The sequence below is a fragment of the Heptranchias perlo genome, chromosome 28, assembly GCF_035084215.1.
Source record: "Heptranchias perlo isolate sHepPer1 chromosome 28, sHepPer1.hap1, whole genome shotgun sequence".
Taxonomy (NCBI): Eukaryota; Metazoa; Chordata; class Chondrichthyes; order Hexanchiformes; family Hexanchidae; genus Heptranchias; species Heptranchias perlo.
This window is the reverse complement of record NC_090352.1, coordinates 5,374,664-5,399,656: the sequence shown is the minus strand read 5'-3', so window position 1 is coordinate 5,399,656 and position 24,993 is coordinate 5,374,664. Positions and strand designations below refer to the sequence as shown.

Below are 24,993 nucleotides of genomic sequence, written 5' to 3'. Positions count from 1 at the left end.
TGTGGACTCCACTGGAAAATGGATTGGTGGAATCCCAAGCTCAACTAGCATTAATTACAAACAATTCTAGACATCTTCACATGAATAAAACTCCCGCAAAGCAACCACAGGCTTCTGGCTGCTTCTAAGTGTATGACACTGCACAGTCCAGCACAGTTGCTTGGGTGGGACAACCAAAACTACTAATTTTGGTTTTTAAAAAAGACAGATTGGAAACAAGATGAAGGAAGAGCAATTAAACTCCAATAAGGCTTTTAAAGTCAGCTTGTAGAATGCATGTAAATACTGACTAATTTGCTGCAAAAGGCTGCCAAATATTAAATATCCCAAAACTCAAACAAGATCTTTCACTTTTAGTCACCTGGTATCCCCATTCCCACTGCACACAATGCTGCACTTGTGAAGGATTGGGAAATTTATATAATGCAGGTTGTGTAGGAACTAGGCGAGGTGGGTTCATTTGATCGACATCAGTACTGGATTTCAATGGCTCTGCTGATAGCGACCCCAGCTATGACTCCTCTTCAAACCATTCAGATACCCGTGTCTAGTGCAGATGTCAAATGATTATTTTCTGTCTATGGGGAGATACTGAAAGACCAACACAGAAGCTTTGACTGGGCATCTTGAAATTGTCTTCTAGGCTTATTTTCAATGAGTAGGGATTTTATAGAGCAAACCAATGTTTGAGACGGTACAGTGTAATCTTTGCAGAGCAATGTGAGAATTTGTAAATAGACAGGTCAAAAGCACATTGTTCACAGCAATAGTAAAACCCAGAATCTGGTCCACACACTAGTTAAAATCCCAATCTCCATGCAAGTCACTGTAAACATGTGACCGTAAACATTTCTGGCTAGCTCTCGGGAGAGAAACTATTATATGACATAGAAAATAGGAGCAGGAGTAGGCCATTCGAGCCTGCTCCACCATTCAATATGATCATGGCTGATCCTCTATCTCAATACCATATTCCCGCTCGCTCTCTATGCCTCTTGATGCCTTTTGTGTCTATAAATCTATCTAGCTCCTTCTTAAATATATTCAGTGACTTGGCCTCCACAGCCTTCTGTGGTAGGGAATTCCACAGGTTCACCACCCTCTGAATGAAGAAATTTCTCATCTCAGTCCTAAATGTCCTACCTCGTATCCTGAGACTATGACCCCTCGTTCTGGACCCCCCCAGCCAGGGGAAACATCCTCCCTGCATCCAGTCTGTCTAGTCCTGTCAGAATTTTATATGTTTCAATGAGATCCCCTCTCATTCTTCTAAACTCGAGTGAATACAGGCCGAATCGACCCAATCTCTCCTCATATGACAGTCGTGCCAAGCCAGGAATCAGTCTGGTGAACCTTCGCTGAACTCCCTCTATGGCAAGTATATCCTTTCTTAGGTAAGGAGACAAAAACTGCACACAATACTCCAGGTGTGGTCTCAACAAGGCCTTGTATAATTGCTGGAGTACAGCCTTGGCCCAGTGGTCGCACTCTTGCTTCTGAGTCAGAAGGTCGTGGGTTCGAGTCCCACTACAGACTTGAGCACATAATCCAGTCTGACACTTAGTGCAGTAATAAGGGAGCGCTGCACTGTCAGACAAGATGCTAAACTGAGGCTCCATCTGCTCTCTCAGGTGGAAGTAAAAGATCCCACATCATTACTCAAAGAGCTTGCCCTGGACAATATTTATCCCTCAACCAAAACCTTGAAAACAGATAATTTGGTCATTGATCTAATGTGCTGTTTGTGGGACCTTACTATGTGCAATTGGATGCCGTGATACCTACATTACAGCAGTGACCACACTTCAATAGCTGTAAAGTGCATTAGGGTGAACTGAGGTCGTGAAGGGTGCTATATAAATGCAAGTTTGTTCTTTCTTTCACAACCAATCTTCCTGTAAACCATATATAATTATACCCCATCCCCCCCTTCTGCATTCTCTGTCTACAAGTCAAGGAAAGAGAGGCACCCCTGCCTACTTTCTTTGTGAATTTGAGGGTGATCCTGTCATACGGATCTCTGGAAGCTTTCTACATTACAACAGGAGCGTCAAGATCAGATTGGCAGATTTGATCAAAAGATCAGTGGGCTGTTTCCTTGATTTAATTAGTACCGATGTTCCTTTGGTTGAAAATAACTCGTTTGCTTCACTGTGAAACTAAGTTTTCAATATTTCAGTTGTGCACTCAATGCAGGGCTGTTGCTGCTTGACTGTTGAGAGATGGGACTAAAAAGCCAAAAATCTTAAATGATGAATGATCAAACTCGTCACCACATCAAATATTTGACGTAAGTTTCCCTAATGAGAATTTAAAATGTCAAGTCTGAAATAAGGAGAGCATAAGAGCTGTTCATCAAACAACTAATCCCCAGCGACTGAAGACGGTCTGGAATTTACCTCAAAAATTCAGAAAGGTAGTCAGACATAAAGGAATACCAGCACCGAGTCAGTAACATCTTCTTTCCACTATTATAGCATTTACTGAAAACATGAATAACTCAATAGTTGAAAGTTTTATTTTCAAAGCTTGTCTACTAGCATTAGTGGCTAGGTGTCAGCCGTGGCTCAGCTGGTAGCACTCTCGCCCGAGTCCAGAAGGTTGTGGGTTCGAGTCCCACTTCAGAGATACTTGACCATAAAATCTAAGCTAACACTCCAGTGTAGTACCGAGGGACTGCATTGTCAGAGGTGCTGTCTTTCGGATGAGACATTAAGCCAAGACCCCGTCTGCCCTCTCAGGTGGACGTAAAAGATCCCGTGACACTATTTCGAAGAAGAGCAGGGGAGTTCTTCCTGGCCAATATTTGCCCCTCAACCAGCATCACTAAAAAGCAGATTATCTGGTCATTATCACATTGCAGTTTGTAGGACCTTGCTGTGAGCTATTGGCTGCCACGTTTCCTATATTACAACACTTCATTGGCTGTAAAGCGTTTTTGGATATCCTGAAGTCATGAAAGGCAAATCTTTTTCTTTCAATGGAAAGTTACAATGGCTGTAGTCGAGAATCAGAGGGTGAAGGGGGTAGATTGGACCTAATTACACAAGTTGAGTGACAAGTGCTTTGATTTACTAAGATAAATGCTTTTAACATAAAAACTCTTTAAGCATTCAATTTTAACCACTAATAAATAGTCTTGGAGGTGCTGGTTAGGGATAAACGATGTTTCTTCATAGTGAAAAGTCTAGACGGGGAAACTGAACGCAAAAGTAATTTTATATTGACCAACCTTACTAAATTCAAAAACATTTAATCGAAAATCAGAATCGTACATATACTCAGCTATGTACCAATACAATGATCTGATTGTCACTTGAACGATCAACAGGACAGCTCCCCCAGGCTGCTTTGCACCTTGCTTTTCCAGCTTGAATTTGAAAAGACATCCTTTATTTTAATGTATAGTCTAAAGTAACCACAATTTTCCATTAAAATATTCCAACAGCAGAAATGTGTTTTTTTTTGGAAATAATGAATCATGAGGTGGGTCATAAAGATTACATGCCTGGGAATTTGAGACTAAACCTGATCAGACAAGTGTTTAAAAATGGGCAAAAAAAATTAGAAACTAGAAGTAATGGACTCTGCTTTTCAGCCAATGTTAACATTTGGCATTATTATAGTCACTTAAGATAGCCTTTCAATAAGGTGTCAGCCGTGGCTCTGTGGTAACACTCTCACCTCAGTCAGAAGGTCATGGGTGCAAGCCCTACAGAGGGAGTGCTGCTCTGTCGGAGGTGCAGTCTTTCAAATAAGACACTCTGCTCCCTCAGGTGCACATAAAAGATCCCATGGCACTATTCAAAGAGCAGGGGTGGGGATTTTCCCTTTGAACATTGTACACTATTTTCAGCTAGAATTAAATTCTACAACCTGTCAACATCAGGGAGTAACATTTGAAGCGTGAAATGTCTCCACATAGGATTTTTCAACCAATCCCCTTCAGGGAGCAAGGCTGTTTATGTCTTCTGTGCAGAGATGACAGGAGGGAGCTGCAGGTATCTGCACTGGCAAAAAATGCAACCCATAATATGCAACACATGATCACTAGAAAGGTGACAGGGTCAGCTGCAACCTCAGAGCACACCACCACTTCAACATGGCAAGTTTCTGATTTGGCCTGCGTTATCAGAGTGGCATCAACTGCTTGGCATTGGGAAAATGAATCTCCTGCTGGTTTTCATACACCTAGTAATCATATTAAAAGCACCATTCTCAAAGGCTTAGGAGGCTCTGCCTCTGGTTCACCGAGCAATGTGTGCATAGTGGGGTTAAACAGGCAAAAGAAAAACCTGCACTAAATGCCTCCAGAAACTTTGTAAACGAGTCCATTAAAGACGTCTAGTGGCAGTACACAGTACTGCACAGACTTTCCCTTTCTCCTTCTAGCATACAAAAACATTTTCCAACAGAGGAAAGAAAAATTAAAATACTTCAGTGCGCCTGCGACATTTAATCAAACCCAACTGCTTCACACACTCCAGATCTGCAACCAACTTACATTTTGATGGTACCAAACCATGCGGCTGCACAATCCCCATTACAGTGAGGTCAAGCCACCATTGAATGTACCCATGCCAAATGCAAGAGGCATCTGCGTTCAGGCAGTGTTCAAGGTGAACTTAAAGAACGCTCATAATACCCAAGGCTATCGTTTTGCCTTTTGTGTCTAACACACAAAAATGTACGAGCTACCATCAGGAATTGTGGTAAAGTATTCCTGATCATTTTCGGTCTGATTAACAAGTTCAAGACAATTCCAAAGCCTAAACAGCATCAATTACTTCAGTTTTCACGGAGCACGAGTAATCCTGCACAGGAAAAGGCGGCTGGAAAGTCCAATCAGTTTGAGTCTCTCGAGATGCAAGCAACTTTTTTTTCTCTCCAATAGTCACTTGAATACCTGCAAACACACAGATAGAATGGAATATCACAAGGGCTCAAATATAGGCTGAAAATTGGAAGTTAGTATTTAAATTTGAGAAATTACATTTCCATTCATCCCTTAGATTGTGAACAGGCTCATTTAAGGCATCATCCATGGCTCAGTTATAGTACTCTCACCTCCGAGTCAGAAGGTTGTGGGTTCGAGTCCCACTTAATCCAGGCTGACACTTCTGTGCTGTACTGAGGGAGTGCTGCACTGTCGGAGTTGCCATCTTTCGGATGAGACGTTAAATTAAGATTCCCATCTGCCCTCTCAGGTGGATGTAAAAGATTCCATGACACTATTCTAAGAAGAGATGGGGAGTTCTCCCCCAGTGTTCTGGCCAATATTTATCCCTCAACCAACATTACTAAAACAGAATATCTAGTCATTACCTCACTGCTGTTTGTGGGACCTTGCTGTGCACAAATTGACTGCTGCGGTTTGTGGGACCTTGCTGTGCACAAATTGGTTGCCACGGTTTCTACATTACAACAGTGACTATACTCCAAAAAGTACTTCATTGGCTGTGGAGCGCTTTGGTCGTGAAAGGCGCTATATGAATGCAAAATCTTTCTTTCATTGGGCCAACTCAGTTCATAAACTGACAAAAAAAAAATTGAAGTACATCAAATATCAGGAACAACTTCATTCTGTTCTATTTTAAACTATTAAAGACTTAATATATGACTTTATGTGAAAATTTCAAATTCAAAACTTTTCATTTGTGGTTGTCCTTCATAAATGAATCTCGGTCATTTATTGATATGAAATATGGCCAAACACCGAGTAAAATTCCTAAATTTGTAGTACTTTACTCCCAAATCACTTTTACCTTAGTACCAGACAGTACACAACTGAAGAGGTTTGGACACCCATCAAGCTGTACCATAAGAGGGACATGGATACAAAGCAATGGTTTCAATGCATTTCTCATCCAGATCAAAAACACAATCTGGGTCACTCCCCTACCCCTGCCATGGCACAGAAAGTCAGAAAAGGACATTTAACACTGTCTTGTCATCCTGACTGGCAGGACTGGGATAGAGAGACGGAGAATAAGCACCCAACTACACAAAAGAATAGTGTACAAAAACTGCACAGAATGTGGACAATCTTATTTGTTACAGGGTTTGAACAGCAACGGCAGAAAACTGGCTACAGGCTCGCATAACTTACCAACCGTTCTGACTTTGGGCTTGATTGTGGTTTGAATTTTTTTGTTGTGCATTTGATTTATTCGATAGAATTGTTCATTCAGTCCAGGTGGTATGCAGTTAATTACACTGGGCACACTTGTTGACTGTCCACTCAGTGGAGATGGCAGACAGTTAATCACAGTGGGCACACTTGTCGTCTGAGTACACTGTTCACTGGAAGTATTCAAACTGGGGGTCCCGTTGGCATTTTTAAGGCGCTCCTCATCAACAGTCTCATGGATGGTGTATGTAACTGAGGTGCTTGTGTCAAATAGTTGGTGTACAACCTGCAGGATCAATGGGAAAAAAAAATTCCAGTTAACAACTCTGCAAAACAAATTCCACGAAAAGCATTTTAAGAGGACAGGACAGGTAAAAACAGCCCGTACTGTTTTCCTCGACTCTTCTGCAGAAGCATCTAGTGTTTTCTTCCGCTTGCTGCATGGACTGGGAAGATCATTAGCCACAGTAGGCACTGCATCCACTTTCAGCTTACGTCTGAGAGAAAAATGAATCAAAAATGCATTAAATAGGTGAACATAAATTAAAACTGCGCACATATAAAACAATAAAAGGACCAGAGGCGAGATGCGGAGAAATGTTTTTACACAGTGAGTTGTTATGATCTGTAATTCACTGCCTGAAAGGGTGGTGGAAGCAGATTTAATAGTAACTTTCAAAAGGGAATTGGACAAATACTTGAAGGGGAAAAATTGGCAAGGCTATGAGAAAAAGAGGGGGCTTGGGACTAATTGGATAGCTCTTTCAAAAAGTCGTCACAGGCAAGATGGGCCGAATGGCCTCCTTCTGTGATTTATCATTCTATGGTTCTAATATAAAACTATAATACATAATGTGCAATATAAATAAATATATAAAACAGAAATATATAAAATGTATACATAACAACTTGCAATTATATAGCGCCAAGAATGTAGTAAAACATCCCAAGGTGCTTCACAGGAACATTATCAAACAAAATTTGACATCGAGCCACATAAGGAGATATTTTGTCAGGTGACCAAAAGCTTGGTCAAAGAGGTAGGCTTTAAGGAGCGTCTTAAAGGAGGAGAGGTAGAGAGGCTCAGGGCCTAGGCAGCTGAAGGCACAGCCACCAATGGTGCAGTGATTAAAATCGGGGATGCGCAAGAGGCAAGAATTGGAAGAGCGCAGAGATCTCGGAGGGTTGTAGAGCTGGAGGGGGTTACAGAGATAGGGAGGGGCGAGGCCATGGAGGGATTTGAAAACAAGGGTGAGAATTTTAAAATTGAGGCATTCCCGGACCAGGAGCCAATGTAAGTCAGCGAGCAGAGGGGTGATGGGTGAAAGGGACTTGGTGCGAGTTAGGATACGGGCAGCAGAGTTTTGGATGTGCTCAAGTTTATGGAGGGTGGAAGATGGGAGGCCGGCCAGGAGACCATTGGAATAGTCAAGTCTAGAGGCAACAAAGGCATGGATGAGGGTTTCAGCAGCAGATGAGCTGAGGCAGGGGCGGAGACTTTATGGAGGTGGAGCGAATACAGGGTTGGAAGCTCATCTCAGGGTCAAATTGGACATCAAAGTTGCGAACAGTCTGGTTCAGCCTCAGACAGTGGCCAGGGAGAGGGATGGAGCTGGTGGCTAGGGAATGGGTTTTGTGGCAGGGACCGAACACAATGGCTTCAATCATCCCAATATTTATGAAATTTTTGCTCATCCAGTGTCGGACAAGCAATGTGACAAATCAAAGACATTGGAGGGGTCGAGGGATGAGGTGGTGAGGTAGAGCTGGGTGTCATCAGCGTACATGTGGAACCTGACGTCATCAGATGATGTCGTCGAGGGGCAACACGTAGATCAGAAGAAGTAGGAGACCACCAAAGATAGATCCTCGGGGGACTCCAGAGGTAACGGTGTGGGAGAGGGAAGAGAAGCCATTGCAGGTGATTCTCTGGCTACAAATGGATAGGTAAAAATGGAACCAGGCAAGAGCAGTCCCACCCAGCTGGACGACGGAGGAGGTGTTGGAGGACGATGGTGTGGTCAACAGTGTCAAAAGCTGCAGACAGGTCGAGAAGAATGAGGAGGGATAATTTACCGCGGTCACAGTCACATAGGATGTCATCTTTGACTTTGATAAGGTACTGTGGCAGGGATGGAAACCTGATGGGAGGGATTCAAACATGGAGTTGCAGTAAAGATGAGCATGGATTTGGGAGGCGACAACATGTTCAAGGGCTTTGGAGAGGAAAGGGAGGTTGGCGTAGGGGCAGTAGTTTGCAAGGACCGGGGAGGCGGGGGCAAGTGTAGGTTTTTTGAAGGTGGTGATGATGGCAAATTTGGGAAAGGATGGGGACAGTACCTGAGGAGAAGGAACAGTTAACCAATATCATCTAACATGGGGGCAAGGAAGGGAAGTTGGGTGGTCAGCAGTTTAGTGGGAATAGGGTCGAGGGAGCAGGAGGTGGGTCTCATGGTCAAGATGAGCTCGGAGAGGGAAGGCGGGGAGATAGGAGAGAAACTAGAGAAAGATGGGAATTCATGGGTGAGGCAGGAGGGAATGGTCGGGGAAGTTTGGCATAAAACAAATATATAAAAATGCACATTATTAACACATATAATAATGCATAAATTATTTAAATGACATTAAATTCTTTCAACCGTCTTTGCCCAAAGAAACTTGAGCCTACTGAAATCTGGGCAGCCCATAATATTCCGCCCTTGCTTAATGCTGTGGGGGCGGGGCTTTGGGCTCTTTATTCAGTGGGAAGCAGCGGGAGGGGGGAAGAGACCGGAGGGGCCGAGCGTCGACCCCGGACGGTGAACAATAGAGCGGCGGGCGGTGGTTCCCTTGCCCCAGGCCCCGATCCCCGGCCCCTCACCTGCTTGTGACCGGGATGCCGAACCTGCTCATCAGCTCGCTGCGCTCGGTGTCGAAGCAGTGGGGCCTAAAGTGGGCGCTGCAGATCACCGAGTGCGGGGAGTCGCGGAACTTGGGCCGCCGCCAGGCCACGAAGCGGACCCACACCTCGCACAGCGCCGCGTCCCTGGGGAAGGCGTGCAGCGACACCTCGTTCTTGCTGGTGTTGCCGCAGCCGTAAACCACGCAGCGCCTCGGCATGGCCGCCCAAGCCCGGCCCAGGGGAGGGGAAGGGAGCCGCGGCTCGACGCCCACCCCGCCCCGCGGCCGCTCACTCCCGTCGTCACTCAGCCGGGCCCAGGGGGCGGGGCTTCGGGCCCGTCACGCAGCCGGGCCCAGGGGGCGGGGCTTCGGGCCCGTCACGCAGCCGGGCCCAGGGGGCGGGGCTTCCGGCCCGTCACTCAGCCGGGCCCAGGGGGCGGGGCTTCGGGCCCGTCACTCAGCCGGGCCCAGGGGGCGGGGCTTCGGGCCCGTCACGCAGCCGGGCCCAGGGGGCGGGGCTTCGGGCCCGTCACGCAGCCGGGCCCAGGGGGCGGGGCTTCGGGCCCGTCACTCAGCCGGGCCCAGGGGGCGGGGCTTCGGGCCCGTCAATTTACATTTAAAGGGACCTTTCCCCACTTTCAGTGCAGCTCATCGTTATTCAGATTAATGCTCGATTAACTGATTGCACACGGAACGATCCCACAGTAACAAAGTAGCGGCATTGCTGCACTAATTAAGTGTGGAGAACTGGGGGATGTTGGAGTCATGACATAGTGTATAAATCCCTTCTTTCCTGATAATAGGACCTCTTTCCCTTAGCAGAGGGTAGAAGGATAAAAGGAGAATGAGGAAACATTTTTTTCACCCAGAGGGTGGTGGGGGTCTGGAACTCACTGCCTGAAAGGGTGGTAGAGGCAGAAACCCTCAACTCATTTAAAAAGTACCTGGACGTGCACCTGAAGAGCCGTAACCTACAGGGCTACGGACCAAGTGCTGGAAAGTGGGATTACGCTGGGAGGCTCATTTTCGGCCGGCATGGACACGATGGACAGAATGGACTCCTTCTGTGACTAAATTTTCTCTGATTCTATTGTAGAAGCTATTGTCAAATCGACCCAGGGCCCAACCAGATAATCCAGGAATCCTGCTGCAGCGCTAAAGGCTGAACGTGCTCACCTCCAGCTGACAAATGAGCTACAGCTACAGCAGCTGATTCTCCCGGTACCGACCTACATAGTAGTATTGTACTGATTTCATAATCCTAAATCTGCAGTCCTTGTTATTGAGCAGCAATTGATTCAAAATTACATAATTTAAATTTTGCATTGTTTACAGCAACATACAGTGGACAATTGCATGCATGTCAGGAACTTCATTGGGGCCTGTTTTAAAACTCAGTAAGTTTTAAAAAAAAATTGGGGTCAACTTCAACATCCTTTTTATTTTTTCCCCCCAGGAGGTTTTATTTTTTTTCTTTAAACATTGAATACTGACATCAAAGAATGTCTTGGATGAGTTACTGAGCCTAGTAGTACAAGAGAACTGAATTGACATACCAAAAGCTAAAATTGAAGCAACCTAGATTAATAAATGGTATCAATTAACCTGGCACAGGCACAATGGGCCGAATGGCCTCCTCCTGTGGTGTATCATTCTATGATTCTAACCTCAGTCACCCTGTAGATAAAGCCCAGTGTTAAAGTGCCACCTGACAATGGATGTATGATGGTTGACATCCTTTCTTTGGCCCCTTTAGATGGGTGCTATCAGTAATTAAACAAGGTAGATTTCCTTTCTCATCAGATCATAAAACTATTTTTTTTGGGGGGGGGAATTAGTTGCTACACGATCAATTCAAAACAGCCCCTGCAGAAGTCATAAACACCCAACAAATGGGGCGGGGTAGGCAACAGGCTATACATTTTTTTTAATCCGACCTACATCCTGGTTATTCCTACTTTAATGTGAGAAGCACCATCTCAGTACAGCGTTTACAGCATTTAGTGAAGTGGTTTAGTTTAAGAATATTGGCAAAATTTATAGAATATTTGACTACATTCAATGCTCTGGATAAGGGCTTTTTTTTTATATAAGAGGGTTTTCAGTTAACCTTTTACCGATGCACAGCAAACGTTTCAGACCTTCCAACACAAAATATTTGAACATTCTCCTGTTCTGAATGATTTAATCGACTCCCAGAGGCAAACAATTCTCCATCCCTGGTGGAGTATAATGTGCACGGGTTCTCTGCTGCCATCTTGTGGCCTTGAGGATAATCACCAGTTGTAAAGTCACACCTTTACAATCCTCCAATGAGAACAGATGAGTTAATTTTTCAGATGTGAATCCTTCATGAAAACTGAGCTCTGACAAAGGGCCCACACCCTGAAATCCAAAAGTCTTCTATAGGCATATAAATATTAAACGGCTACTAAGAGGAGGGGTGGGGCCGATTAGGGACCATAAAGGAAATCTACACATGGAGGGAGAGGACATGGCTGAGGTACTAAATGAGTACTTTGCATCTGCCTTTACCAAGGAAGAAGATGCTGCCAAAGTCACAGTAAAAAGAGGAGGTAGTTGAGATATTGGATGGGCTAAAATTTTGATAAAGAGGAGGTACTTGAAAGGCTGGCGGTACATAAAGTAGATAAGTCACCTGGGTAGAAATTGCAGAGGTACTGGCCATAATCTTTCAATCCTCCTTAGACACAGGGGATGGTGCCAGAGGACTGGAGAATTGCAAATGTTACACCCTTGTTCAAAAAAGGGTGTAAGGATAAACCCAGCAACTACAGGCCAGTCAGTTTAACCTCAGTAGTGGGGAAACTTTTAGAAACGATAATCCAGGACAGAATTAATAGTCACTTGGACAACTGTGGATTAATAAAGGAAAGCCAGCACAGATTTGTTAAAGGCAAATCGTGTTTAACTAACAGAGTTTTTTGATGAGGTAATAGAGAGGGTTGGTGAGGGCAATGCAGTTGATGTTGTGTATATGGACTTTCAAAAGGCTTTTGATAAAGTACCACATAATAGGCTTGTCAGCAAAATTGAAGCCCATGGAATAAAAGGGGCAGTGGCAGCATGGATACAAAATTGGCTAAGTGACAGGCAACAGCAGTGGTGAACAGTTGTTTTTCGGACTGGAGGAAGGTATACAGTGGTGTTCCCAGTACCAACCCCTGGGGACCACTGCTTTTTTTTATTATGTATTAATGACTTGGCTATACAGGGCACAATGTCAAAATTTGCAGATGACACAAAACTTGGAAGTGTAGTAAATAGCGAGGAGGATAGTGATAGACTTCAAGAGGATATAGACAGGCTGGTGGAATAGGCGGACACATGGCAGATGAAATTTAATGCAGAGAAGTGCGAAGTGATACATTTTGGCAGGAAGAATGAGGGTGCAGGAACAGAGACCTGGGGGTATATGTGCACAAATCTTTGAAGGTGGCAGGACAGATTGAGAAAGCAGTTAAAAAACCATACAGGATCCTGGGCTTTATAAAAAGAGGCAGAGAGTACAAAAGCAAGGAAGTTATGTTGAACCTTTATAAAACACTGGTTCGGCCACAACTGGAGTATTGTGTCCAAATTTGAGCATCACACTTTAGAAAGGATGCAGAAAAGATTTACTAGAATGATTCCAGGGATGAGGAACTTCAGTTACGAGGATAGACTGGAGAAGCTGGGGTTGTTCTCCTTAGAAGAGAAGGTTGAGAGGAGATTTGAAAGAAGTGTTCAAAATCATGAAGGGTTTAGATAAAATAAATAAAGAGAAACTGTTCCCATTGGCGGAAGGGTCAAGAACCAGAGGGCACAGATTTAAGGTGATTGGCAAAAGAACCAAAGGTGACATGAGGAAAAACTTTTTTATGCAGCGAGTTGTTATGATCTGTTATGCACTGCCTGAAAGGGTGGTGGAAGCAGATTCAATTGTGGCCTTCAAAAAGGAATTGGATAAATACTTGAAGGGAAAAAATGTATAGGGCTACAGGGAAAGAGCAGAGGAATGGAACTAACTGGATTGCTCTTACAAAGAGCCGGCATGGGCTCGAAGGGCCAAATGGCCTCCTTCTGTGCTGTAACCATTCTATGATTCTATGACCTTGCTGACCCTGAGCTTTTTGTTCCAGATATCCAGCATCTGCAGTTTCTTGCTTTTTGCCTTCTAATCCTATTAGCTATATTTCCAAAGTGCTGTGACCATATTGCCTCTAACAGTCAATCAAGCCAATGACCCAGCAGTGCAGTAAAATTGTGTTAGCACCAGTTGAACAGCTGGAGAAATAAAGGGACAGCATGAACACACTCAGAAACCATCCAACCCTACCTAGAAGGCACAAGGCCAGTCTTCAGGTCAGTAAATGGTGCACTTGCAAGTTGAATAAATCATACTAGCTGCACATACTAGGCACCCTGACTTCCTCCACAACTCAAGGGGTGGCATCACTGAACAGCGACATACTAAGACAACAACTTTCATTTATATAGCCCTTCAATGCAGTAAAGCACCCCATAGCACTTCACAGGAGCGTAATCAGACAAAAATTGACATCGAGCCAAAGAAAGGCATTAGGACAAGCTTGGTCAAAGAGGTAGGTTTTAAGGAGCGTCTTAAAGGAGGAGAGAGGTAGAAAGGCAGATGGGTTTGGAGGATGCTGGGGGGGGGGAGGGGGAGTCAATTCCAGAGCTTAGAGCCTAAAGCCTAGACGGCTGAAGGCACTGTTGCCAAGGATGGGGAGAAGGAAATGGGGAATGGATAAGAGGTCAGAGTTGGAGGAATGCAGAATTCTCGACACACTGATCCCGCAGTAGGTGCCTATACCTGGACAGTGCTGCTCCGATTCAGAGGAACCCAGAAAACCTTGCGTGGTAAATATAATGTAGCTCAGGAGTGAGTCAGTGCTATTAATTGTGCCCCATTCAGACTGGGCAGATTAGTACAAAGGCATTACACTTCTTCTAAAAGAAGTTATCCAGACCGAATTGAGAGTCAGTATTTTACCTTTTTAAAAACTCTGGCTATCTCCCTCCAAATGTCTGCAATGTGAATACATTCAGCCCTTTCTTTAACAAAAAGACACAAAGAATTCTGTTAAATAAATCAGACTGCCCAGTCAGAAAAATATTGAATACATTTATCTATAACCAGACTAGTACAGAACAGGATAGCTACACCATTCTTTGAAAAAGAGTCCCACCATCACAATTCCCTTTCAAGCAACAAACACACTCCGATTAACAAATTGGCACATGTCTGAAAAACAACCCATTTCAAATCGGAAAGGAAGTTCACCAAGCAGAAAAGAACACTGTAACCAGGTGAAGAGTGGCATGTCAGCAGACTACACTTAACATGCCAGGCACCAAAAAACTAGATTTACTATAGGAAGGATGTACTGTCTACTTTAAGAATAGGAACAGGAGTAGGCCATTCAGCCCCTCAAGTCTGTTCCGCCATTCAATTAGATCATGGCTGGTCTGTACCTTAACTCTATTTACCTGCCTGGGTTCCATACCCCTTAATTCCCTAACCTCACAAAAATCGATCAATCCCAGTTTTGAAATTTTCAATTGACCCCCAGCCTCAACAGCTTTTTGGGGGAAGAGAGTTCCAGATTTCCACTCCCCTTTGTGTGAAGAAGTGCTTCCTGACATCACTCCTGAACAGCCTAGCTCTAATTTTAAGGTTATGCCCTCTTGTTCTGGATTCTCCCACCAGAGGAAATAGTTTCTTTCTATCTACCCGATCAAATGATTCTATTGTATGAAATCCTTTAATCATCTTAAAACATCTCAATTAGATCACCCCTTAACCTTCTATATTTAAGGGAATACAAGCCTAGTCTATGCAACCGGTCCTCATAATTTAACCCTTTTAGCCCCGGTACCATCCTGGTGAATCTGCATTGCACCCCCTCCAGGGCCAATATATCCTTCCTGAGATGTGTCTAGAACTGAATGCAGTATTCCAGATGGGGTCTCACTAGAGACCTGTACAGCTGCAACTTCCACCCCTTTGTATTCCAGCCCTCTTGAGATAAAGGCCAACATTCTATTAGCCTTTTAAATTATTTTTTATACCTCTCCACGAGCTTTTATAGTGATTTCTGTACTTGGACCCCTAAATCTCTCTGCTCATCCACAGTTCCCAGCTTCTCGCCATTTAGAAAATACTCTGATCTATCTTTCTTGGGTCCAAAGTGGATGACCTCACACTGCCCCACATTGAACCCCATCTGCCACAGTTTCACCCACTCAATTAATCTATCAATGTCCCTTTGCAACTTTCTGCTCCCATCTACACTATCATCTCACCTAACTTAATGTCGTACTTAGAATGCATCACAGGGAAACCAATTGGACTCAGGGATCTAAGTTAAGGACGTCGTTGTTGTTGTTGTTGTTGTTTTTGTTGTTTTGGTAGTAGTAGTAGTAATAGTAGTAGTAAGGAGAAGAGGAGGGGGGAGGATTGAGGTGACCAGAGAGGTTTCAGGATTTGAAGATCAATAAACTTAATCACACTGACAAAGGGGCTTGAAAAAGTAGGACATTAAAAAAACCCTGGACCATCCCATTCATAGTCAATGGACAGAGAGTAAACAGGGAATGAAACATGTCACAGTGATCTGGAATAAGCTAAAAGGGACGGCAAACAGGATAAAGGGATTCAAGATGCAATTAACTGGAGTTTCAGGAGAAAGATAGGCGATATGATTGGAAGCCGTTGGTGCCAATTAGAAAGGGGCAAGTTTGCCGAACCAAATACCATTTCTAAAATTTCCCAATTGAGGGAGACTTGGGTTCAAATCCAGCAGAACGATGGGATGAAATCCTCCCTCTGCTAGCTGCAAGTCACAAGTGAAATGAGTTTGTGCTGCCTCAACTCAGCTCCTCATGGCTCTGTACCAACACTTTGCCGCTTACAATTTGGCAGAAATTGATCTATTCAGAGGCCCCAAAGATGGCAGATGGGAATAGGTGAAGGCTCGTAACAGTAGACCGGAAGGGGTGTCCTCTGGAATTTGGGCTTAAGGCCACATCACAGCAGAGGAAGCTTTGCCACCCTTCTCATCTGTGCTGCTAAAACTTACGGGGAAATGCTAGATATCAACTCTGGGTACCTGAAGTAAAAAAAAGCATTCAATTCCAGAGGACTGATAACCCTCAACTTGACCAGGGCAAAAAAGTAGCTCCCATGAAGAGTTATTTGAACATACAAAACACCAAATTTGCAATGCCTCCGAAACAAATTTAATGCAAAGCAGCAAATGGTTTGGTGAACTTGCAGGGGAAGCAGTTGAATCTGAAAATGCAGCCTACAAAATGAATGACATTTATTAACAACTGGCATTTATATAGCACCTTTAATGTTGTAAAACGTCCCAAGGCTCTTCACAGAAGCGATTATCAAACAAAATTTGACACCGAGCCACATAAGGAGATATTAGAACAGGTGACCAAAAGCTTGGTCAAAGCGGTAGCTTTTAAAGAGCATCTTAAAAGGAGAGGGGTAGAGAGGTGGAGAAGTTTAGGGAGGGAATTCCAGACTTAGAGCCTTAGCAGCTGAAGGTACGGGCACCAATGGTGGAGCGATTAAAATTGGGGATGTGCAAGAGGCAAGAAATGGAGGAGCACAGCGATCTCAGAGGGTTTTAGGGCTGGAGGAGATTAGAGATAGGGAGGGGGCGAGGGTCATGGAGGGATTTGAAAACAAGGATGAGAATTTTGAAATCGAGGCGTTCGCAGACTAGGAGCCAATGTAGGTCAGCGAGCACAGGGTGATGGGTAAACAGGACTTGGTGTGAGTTAGGATATGGGCAGCTGCGTTTTGGATGAGCTCAAGTTTATGGAGGATGGAAAATGGGAGGCCAGCCAGGAGTGCATTAGAATAGTCAAGTCCAGAGGTAACAAAGGCCTGGATGAGGGTTTCAGCAGCAGATGATGGAGACAGGCGATGATACGGAGGTGGAAGTAGGTGGTCTTGGTGATGGAGCGGATGTGTGGTCGGAAGCTCATCTCAGGGTCAAACTGTTCGCCAAAGTTGCAAACGGTCTGGTTCAGCCTCAGACAGTGGCCAGGGAGAGGGAGTTTATGGCAGAGATCGAAGACAATGGCTTCAGTCTTCCCAATATTTAGTTGGAGGAAATTTTTGCTCATCCAGTATTGAATGTCAGGCAAGCAGTGCGACAAATCAGAGACGGGGGGGGGGGGGCGGGGGCGAGAGAGGTGGTGGTGCGGTAGAGCTGGGTGTCGTCAGCGTACATGTGATGACGTCGCTGATGGGCAGCACGTAGGAGAGAAATAGGAGGGGGCCAAGGATAGATCCTTGAGGGACTCCAGAGGTAACGGTGCGGGAGCAGGAAGAGAAGCCATTGCAGGTGATTCTCTGGCTACAACTGGATAGATAGGAATGGAACCAGGCGAGCGCAGTCCCACCCAGTCGGACGACGGAGGAGAGACCTTGGAGGAGGATGGTGTGATCAACCACATCAAAGGCTTCAGACAGGTCGAGAAGGATGAGTGGGATAGTTTCCCATGGTCACAGTTTCATAGGATGTCATTTGTGACTTTGATAAGGGCCCTTTCAGTACTGTGGCAGGGGCAGAAACCTGATGGAGGGATTCAAACATGGCGTTGCGGGAAAGATGGGCACAGATTTGGGAGGTGACAACACGTTCAAGGACTTTGGGGAGGTTGGAGATGGGGCGGTAGTTTGCAAGGACAGAGGGGTCAAGGGTGGGTTTTTTGAGGTGGGAGGTGATGACAGCAGATTTGAAGGCAAGGGGGCAGTACCTGAGGAGAGGGAAACATTAACAATATCAGCTAACATGGGGTCAGGAAGGAAAGTTGGGTGGATCAAATGGCAGATTAAATCCAATGCAGATAAACGTAAAATGGAAAGGACTTTCACGACCTCAGGACATCCCAAAGCACTTTACAGCCAATAAAGTTCTTTTGAAGTGTAGTCACTGTTGTAATGTAGGAAACGCAGCAGCCAATTTGTGTACAGCAAGATCCCACAAACAGCAATGTGATAATGACCAGATGATCTGTTTTTTTCTTTGGTGTTAGTCGAAGGATAAATATTGGTCAGGACACAGGGAAGTACCCTGCTCTTCCTCCATGGGGCCTCAGTTTAACATCTCATCCAAAAGATGGCACCTCCAACAGTGCGGCACTCCCTCAGTACATTACTGAGGTGTCAGCCTGGATTTTGTGCTCAAGTCTCTGGAGTGGAGCTTGAACCCACAACCTTCTGACTCAGAGGTCAGAGTGCTACCACTGATGTGGAGATGCCGGTGATGGACTGGGGTGGACAAATGTAAGGAATCTTACAACACCAGGTTATAGTCCAACAGTTGGACTATAACCTGGTGTTGTAAGATTCCTTACATTTGCTACCACTGAGCCACAGCTGACACTATCTGTGCTGAAACTTTAGATTTAACTTGGAAAATGAATTAAAGATACATAAATAAGCTGGCCACAAACCAGGTACTGAGATATATCAGCCCGAGCCAGGGATCTCATGAGGTATCTCCTGCTGTCAGGATTTCGCAGCCAAGGGGAGCTGGCTGCTTTTGTTCGGCTATAATGAAGAGTCAGGCCGAAGCTGCGGGATGGACCCTGCACTGGGGGAGGCACCGCCGGCCGACCTCCCCACCGCAGGTGTCCCTACCTGCGGGCCCGCTCCTTCTGTTGCTCCTCTCGCCACCTCCACTTCTTTCTCAGGTGAAGTAACAGCAGCAGCGCCGGCATCTACCGGCCCTCACAGCAACACTGCCAACTTATGGCCCATCGGAGCGGTGACTGGTTGCAGCCGCACAGCTATTGGAAATAATTAATTAACTAGTTCGAAATACAAAATTATTGCAATTAATTACTTGATTGATGACATTGCAGAACCATTGAAAATGGTTTCAACAGCAGGACTGTTTTAATAGTTTCTTGATTCAATAGGAAAACCATTGCAAATAATGAAGTCATTCAATAGCAGAACTATTGCAATTATTTAGTTACACACCAAAAATAAATAGACCACTGAAGTTTTAAAAAAATTGACAAATAGACACTAGTCATAAATAAATCTAAGTATATCAGTGATTATTTGCAATGTCCAAGTAATTAGTAAACAACTAACAAAAGTATTCTAACTGAATTGACCCTTAATATAGTTACAGAATATATTAAAAGTTCTGTATAGACATGTACTTCTTGCATCACTTCTTATAAAATCAGACTTTGTTGATTGTCTATAAGTAAAACCTCAGTAAATCAGAACTGAAGAGGTGGGGAAGATATGAATCAAAAGTGGCAAGAAAACTACTATCAGAAGTTACTAAGAGTTTATGAGACCAATCCATTTAAAGAACCGTGGACTAATTAAATTGATTAAAACACTTGGGAGGGGGCAAAATAGTCATATTTTCTCTAAAACTAAAATTTCTAATGCCCAAAAGAAGTTCGTAACATAAAAAAGACATGAAAAAAATTAGATAATTTCATAATCAGTGATGAAAGATCATCAATCTGAAATGTTAACTGTGTTTCTCTCTCCATAGATGCTGCCTGACCTGCTGAGCGTTTCCAGCATTTTCTGTTTTTATTTCAGATTTCCAGCATGCGAACTATTGTGCTTTTGTTAAAATAGTGAACGCCAGCTTAATTCTTCAGCCACAAGAAGAAACTCCATCGAGACACAGCTGCACATTTCACATGTAACACACAGATGTTCCCATTGCAATTACAAAAATCCTGAAACCCAACCATTCAATGGGACCCTTCATGTGCTTTGTTTACCAATCACCTCCCTGAAATGTGTGGGTGTGACAGCTCCATACTAGGCAATAATATCCACTCTCTCTGCCACGAAGGCTGATGCTTCTCTAGTTTGATGCTCTACCAGCCCCAGGCTGTTCCATTGCTGAAAAACCACATGACCAAATTTGTAGACAGGTGCAAAGAACTTATGACTTAAGGTACCAATTTGCTGCATAGGCTCTCTTGCCAGCAGCAAACATGTAATTGATGTAAAATTTAGTGTGCAGCCTGTTATTGTATGATGAACAGTGAAGGACTGTTAGAAATATTTGCCTAAGTGACAATTATTGGAAAATAACTATGCTGTTTAACAATGTTACACTGGCAGTAATGAACTTACGCTCCAGATACCATGTGTGTGTCATCATTTATTCTGGCTTAAACTGCAATTCTTCTGTACAGCAGAGCTCTGTGCATGGATGATTCTACCTCTTCCAGTTGTTAAAGATTAAATGGTGATTGCAGGTGGGAATTTCTCCATTTTTTTAAACAAGGCTTGTAGGGTACCAAAATCCAAGCAGTGCAAAACCACCTCCTCAGAGGGAAGTCTCACTGCCTCCCTTCAGAGCCTGGTTGGGTCTTAACTCTAGGGATGCTGTAACTTGAACACAGCTACGAAGTGGAAACTGCTTGTCTTCCCAATATTTAATTGGAAAAAAATTTCTGCTCGTCCTATAGTGGATGTCGGACAAGCAGCGTGACAAATCAGTGGCAGTGGAGGGGTCACAAGAGGTGGTGAGGCAGAGCTGGGTGTCATCAGCGTACATGTAGAATCCAACATCGTGTTTTTGAATGATGTTGCCAAGGGGCTGAATGTAGATGAGAAATAGGAGGGGCTAAGGATAGATCCTTGGGGGATTCCAGAGGTAACGGTACAGGAGTGGGAAGAGAAGCCATTGCAGGTGATTCTCTGGCTACGACTGGATAGATAGTAATGGATACAGGCGAGGGAAGTCCCACCCAGCTGGACATCAGAGGAGAGGCTTTGGAGGAGGATGGTCAACCGTGTCAAAGGCTACAGACAGGTCGAGAAAGATGAGGTGAGATAATTCATCTCAGTCACATAGGATGTCATTTGTGACTTTGATAAAGGCTGTTTCAGCACTGTGAAACCCGATTTAGAGGAGTTCAAACATGGATTGACCAAGTATTTTTACCTATTTTTGCTTCAGTTTAATATTGTTATGCTATAAATTCTCAAAATACTGTAACTCCTTAAATGTCCAATGTGAGCTAAATGAATTCATTTTAGTTTCTCAAAAACTTCTAAGCCAAACTACACAAGTCTAACGGCACAAATTTCTGTCTTCTATCAATGCTGAAGTGGGGCATTATAAGCATACACCAATGATAGCGGCAATAGAATTGTCCTCAATAGTCCTAGAAGGGGAAAATAAATCAGCTGGGTTATTCACCAACCCCCGCCAGAAGTGCACATCTGTAGTCAGCAGGAGGGTGCAGGATTGAATTTGGCTGTGTGGCCCCCACAAACACCTGCTGTCAATCACTTTCAACACTCACATATGAACGGACAATCGAGCAAAGCAGCGGAGGTGCCTAAAGAACCATACCTCAGCAAAGAGTCTGTCTTCAAAAGAGCAGCCAGGCAGGTTTTAAACAAGAGACTGCAAAATGTCAGCCTGACTAGAAGCTAAAATGCAGGCCAGTTTTTGTAGTTAGAACCGGGTGGGGGGAGGAAAGAACAAAAGGGAAGGTCACTGATGATAGGGTGATTAAATGAAAAAAAAGGGATGATAATGGGACAAGTTAAGAAACAAAAGATTGGTCTAGACTAGCTGCAGATGGCAACAACAGAACCATAACCAACAGCTACAGTCCAATAAATCAAAGTATATTGGGAAAAAAATGGGAGCCATGGTTATGATCTAAAGTTATTGAAATCAATATTGAGTCCGGAAGGTTGAAACGTGCCCAATTAAAAGATGAGGTGCTGTGCCTCGAGCTTACGTTGCACTTCATTGGAACGGTGTAAGAGGCAGAGGACGGAGGGGTCAGATTGGGAATGGGTCGGGGAATTAAAATGGCAAGCGACTGGCAGGTCAGGGTCATGCTTGCCGAATGAGCGGAGGTGTTCAGCAAAGCGATCACCCAATCTGCATTTGGTTTCCCCAGTGTAGAGGAGACCGCATTGTGAGCAGCGAATACAGTATACTGAATTGAAAGAAGTACAAGTAAATCGCTGTTTCACCTGGAAAGTGTGTTTGGGGCCCTGGACGGTGGGAAGGGAGGAGGTGAAAGGGCAGGTGTTGCGTCTCCTGCGCTCGCACGGGAAGGTGCCATGGGGAGGAGAGCGGGTGTTGGGGGTGATGGAAGGGTGGACCAGGGTGTCGCGGAGGGAGCGGTCCCTTCGGAATGCTGAAAGGGGAGGGGAAGATATGTTTGATGGTGGGATCGCACTGGAGGTGGCAGAAATGGCGGAGGATGATATGTTGAAATTGGAGGTTGGTGGGGTGGAAGGTGAGGACAAGGGGGATCCTATTGTGGTTCTGGGAGGGAGGGGAAGGGGTGAGGGCAGAAGTGCAGGAAATTGAACAGACACGGTCGAGGGCCCCGTCAACTAGTGGAGGGGAATCCTCGGTTGAGGAAAAATGAAGCACGGGTGTGGAAGGTGGCATCGTCAGAACAGATGCGATGGAGATGGAAAAACTGGGAGAAGGGAACAGAGTCCTTACAGGAAGTAAGGTGGGAGGCAGTGTAATGAAGGTAGCTGCGGGAGTCGGTGGGCTTATAATAGAAATTGGTTGACAGCCTATCCCCAGAAATGGAGATAGAGAAGTAGAGGAAGGGAAGAGTTGGAGATGGAACACGTGAAAGGAAAGGTGGAAATTTTCCAGTTCGGGGCGAGAGCAGGAAGCGGCACATGGAGTCAACAATGGTGAGAGGCGCAACCTGTAAGGACTTTATTCCCTTCCCTCACAATATGGTCTCCTCTATATTGGGGAGACCAAACGCAGAATGGGTGATTGCTTTGCTGAACACCTCCGCTCTGTCCACAGCGTGACCCTGACCAGCCCGTGGCTTGCCATTTTAATTCACCGTCCCACTCCCACTCTGACCTCGGCCTCTTACACCGTTCCATTGAAGCTCAACGTAGGCTCGAGGAACAGCATCTCATCTTTCATTTTGGCACTTTACAACCTTCCAGGCGCAACATTGATTTCAGTAACTTCAGACCACAACCACTGCTCACATTTTTTTCTCCCCCCACTATATATATATATTTTTAAAAATTTATTGGACTGCAGCTGCTGGTAATGGTTCTGTTGTTGCCATCTACAGCTACTCAAGACTGATCTTTTCTTTCTTAACCTGTCCCATTACCACCCTCCTTGCCTTGCACCATCATCCCTTTTGTCATTTAATCACTCTTGCCCTCCACGCTATCACAAACCTTCCCTTTTGTTCTTTCCTTCCCTCTCCTAGCTCTGTACTTGCTTAAAAACTAACTCAACATCTTCCAGTTCTGATGGTCTTTGACCTGAAACGTTAACTGTTTTTCTCCACAGATGCTGCCTGACTTGCTGAGCTTTTCCAACATTTTCTGTTTTTATTTCAGATTTCTAGCATCCGCAGTGTTTTGCATTTGATGTGGTAAGAAAGGACCTTAGCTCGGAAGATCAGGAAGTAGAATCAGTATGGGTGGAGGTAATAAATAACAAGGGGCAGGAAACACCGGTGGGAGTAGCTTACAGGCCCCCCTAACAGCTATACTATTGTACAGAGTATTAATCAAGAAATAACAGGAGCTTGTATCAAAGCCAATTAAATAAATCTTGGGGGAATTTAATCTTCATATAGACTAGGCAAATCAAATTGGCAAAGGTAGTCTGAAGGAAGAGTTCACAGAATGCATTCGAGACAGTTTCCTAGAACAATACGTTTTGGAACCAACCAGGGAACCAGCTAGTTTAGATTTGGTCTTGTGTAATAAGACAGGGTTAATTAGTAATCTCATAGTAAAGGATCTTCTGAGGAAGAGTGATCATAATATGTTAGTTCACATCGAGTTTGAGAGTGACATACTTAAGTCCGAAATTGGTCTTAAAAACTTAAATAAAGCCAATTAAATAGGTATGATGGGAGAGTTGGCTAAGGTAGATTGGGGAATTAGATTAAAAGGTATGACCGTAGATAAGCAGTGGCAAACATTTAAAGAAATACTTCAGAATTCTCAACGAATATACATTCTATTAAGAAATAAAAACTCATGGGAAAAGTGATCCATCTGTGGCTAACTAAAGAAGTTAAGGATAGTATTAGATTAAAAGGCTTATAATGTTGCAAAGAATAGTAGTAAGCCTGAGGATTGGGAGAGTTACTAACTAGCAGGGTAAAGGAGAACTAGTGGATGTTTATATTTGGATTTCAAAAGGCAGTCGATAAGGCGCCATATAATAGGTTGCTACGCAAGATAAGAGCTCATATGGTTGCGGTAACATATTAGCATCGATAGGATTGGTTACGGACAGAAAGGAGAGCAGGGATAAACAGGTCATTTTCAGGTCGGCAGGCTGTAACTAGTGGGGTGCCGCAAGGATCGGTGCTTGGGCCTCAGCTATTTACAATCTATATTAATAACTTAGATGAAGGGACAGAGTGTAATGTATCCAGGTTTGCTGACAATATAAAAGGTGGGTGGCAAAGTAAGCTGTGAGGACAAAGAATCTGCAAAGGGATGTAGACAGGATTAAGTGAGTGGGCAAGAAGGTGGCAGATGGAGTATAATGTGGGGAAATGTGAGGTTATTCACTTTGGTAGGAAGAATAGAAAAGCAGAATTTTTTTTAAATGGTGAGAAACTATTAAATGTTGGTGTTGAGAGGTCTGGATGTCCTTGTACAAGAAACAAAGTTAGCATGCAGGTACAACAAGCAATTAAGAAAGCAAATGGCATGTTGGCCTTTATTGCAAGGGGGTATTGCAAGAGTAAGGAAGTCTTGCTACAGTTGTACAGGGCATTGGTGAGACCTCACCTGGAGTACTGCGTACAGTTTTGGTCTCCTTATCTAAGGAAGGACATACTTGCCTTAGAGGCGGTGCAACAAAGGTTCACGAGATTAATTCCTGGGATAAGAGGGTTGTCCTATGAGAAGAGGTTGAGTAGAATGGGCCTATACTCTGGAGTTTAGA

At 44.3% G+C, this 24,993-nt stretch overlaps 1 protein-coding gene across 1 annotated transcript; it reads right to left on the bottom strand.

The window, feature by feature from the left end:
- Positions 1-3,237: 3,237 nt before the first annotated feature.
- On the bottom strand, positions 3,238-9,339 carry LOC137344804 (THAP domain-containing protein 10-like). The gene is made up of 4 exons (XM_068007972.1): positions 8,991-9,339; positions 6,519-6,627; positions 6,110-6,416; positions 3,238-4,906 (listed from the first exon to the last, which is right to left on the bottom strand). Exons 1-4 carry the CDS (start codon positions 9,227-9,229, stop codon positions 4,770-4,772), a joined length of 792 nt encoding a protein of 263 aa, XP_067864073.1. The 5' UTR covers positions 9,230-9,339; the 3' UTR covers positions 3,238-4,769.
- Between the last annotated feature and the right edge of the window lie 15,654 nt (positions 9,340-24,993).